The sequence below is a fragment of the Acanthamoeba castellanii genome (genome assembly GCF_000313135.1).
Source record: "Acanthamoeba castellanii str. Neff unplaced genomic scaffold scf7180000083955, whole genome shotgun sequence".
NCBI classification, from domain to species: domain Eukaryota; phylum Discosea; order Longamoebia; family Acanthamoebidae; genus Acanthamoeba; species Acanthamoeba castellanii.
The window spans coordinates 13,836-15,001 of NW_004457443.1; the positions used below are offsets into that span (position 1 = coordinate 13,836).

The 1,166-nt window shown below is 59.4% G+C and overlaps 1 protein-coding gene across 1 annotated transcript in view; it reads right to left on the minus strand.

The window, feature by feature from the left end:
• Positions 1 to 35: 35 nt before the first annotated feature.
• ACA1_316340 (Ser/Thr phosphatase family superfamily protein) overlaps positions 36 to 1,166 on the minus strand; it is a gene marked incomplete at both ends in the record, with an annotated part of 2,093 nt that continues 962 nt past the window's right edge. The window contains 4 exons of the mRNA XM_004339777.1: positions 36 to 177; positions 257 to 637; positions 762 to 897; positions 994 to 1,159. Of these exons, the coding sequence (XP_004339825.1) occupies positions 36 to 177; positions 257 to 637; positions 762 to 897; positions 994 to 1,159 (825 nt within the window). The remainder of the gene's footprint in view (positions 178 to 256; positions 638 to 761; positions 898 to 993; positions 1,160 to 1,166) is intronic.

The window sequence follows — 1,166 nt, forward strand, 5'->3', positions numbered from 1 at the left end:
GGGAGAGCTAAAGCGAAAACGAAAGCGGTGCGTACCCAGAGGGACCCGAGTTCGATGCCGCCGGTGCCGGCGCGAAGGTAGATGGGCGGCATCTGTTCGGCGCACGATTTGACGTAGACGCCCTCACTCTTCTCCACCCTATGCGGCCGCGCCTTCACCACCGGATGCGTTCGCTCGCTAGTCGTCGTCGTAAGAAGAACGAAAAAGAACGAAAAGCGAATAAAAGAACGAAGAAACGGGCGAGCGAAGTGCGTACTAGTTGTGGTCGTGTCCATGTACCACCAGGTCTACGCCGTGCTTGTTGAAGAGCGGTTCGAGCTCGTGTCGCAGGTGCAGTATGCTGCCCTGCGACACGCTCGAGCTGTACATGTTTCTGTGCACCAGGGCCACCAGCCACCACGCCGAGTTCCTGCAGATCGAGAACACACGGAGCTCGCCTTGATGAGCGCCAGGCTCTGAAGAGGGAGGAGTAGAACCGACATACCATTCCTTCTCGGTCTCGTCGTCGGCCGGTGGCGCTTCTGTGGATCCTGGGGCCTTGCGCCCTCGCCTGTGGGTGCTTCGCATCCAAGCGTTCCTCGCCCGATTGAACTCGGTCAAATGAGCGTCTGTGTGACGAACATGGTGAGAAAGCCAACTAAAAGGAAAACGAAACAACGGCACGAAATGGAAGTCAAACCTGTTTGCGTAGGGTCCCGTCAGGCCTGGTGCACGTGTCGTATAGCGTTGTGTGTTGTTGTGTGTCATGGCGTGTGGCTTACTTGTAGGTCTCGTGGTTGCCGGGGACGGCCATGTAGGGCTTGAACGCCGCGAGAGGCTCCACCATGCGAAACCACATGTCCCACGCCATCTGCTTGTCCGCCGCGTAGAGCTCGCTGTCCACCGTCCACTGGCCACCTTTGAATCACACGCGTTCAAAATACACACTATCAGTTTTCCGTGTGTGCCGTGTGTGCCGTGCGTGTGCGGCGTGCGTGTGCCGTATGCAGTCACCTTTCTGCAGAGAGTAGGCAAAGTCGCCGACGTGGACGACGGCGTCGATGGAGTGATCGTCGCGGATGCGGTTGATCACCTGCCGGCCGTTGTGCGAGATGCCGTTGTCCCCGAACACGGCCAGAGTCGCCAGCACGTCGGCGGGGGCCGCGACCAGGGGGGCCTCCTNTACC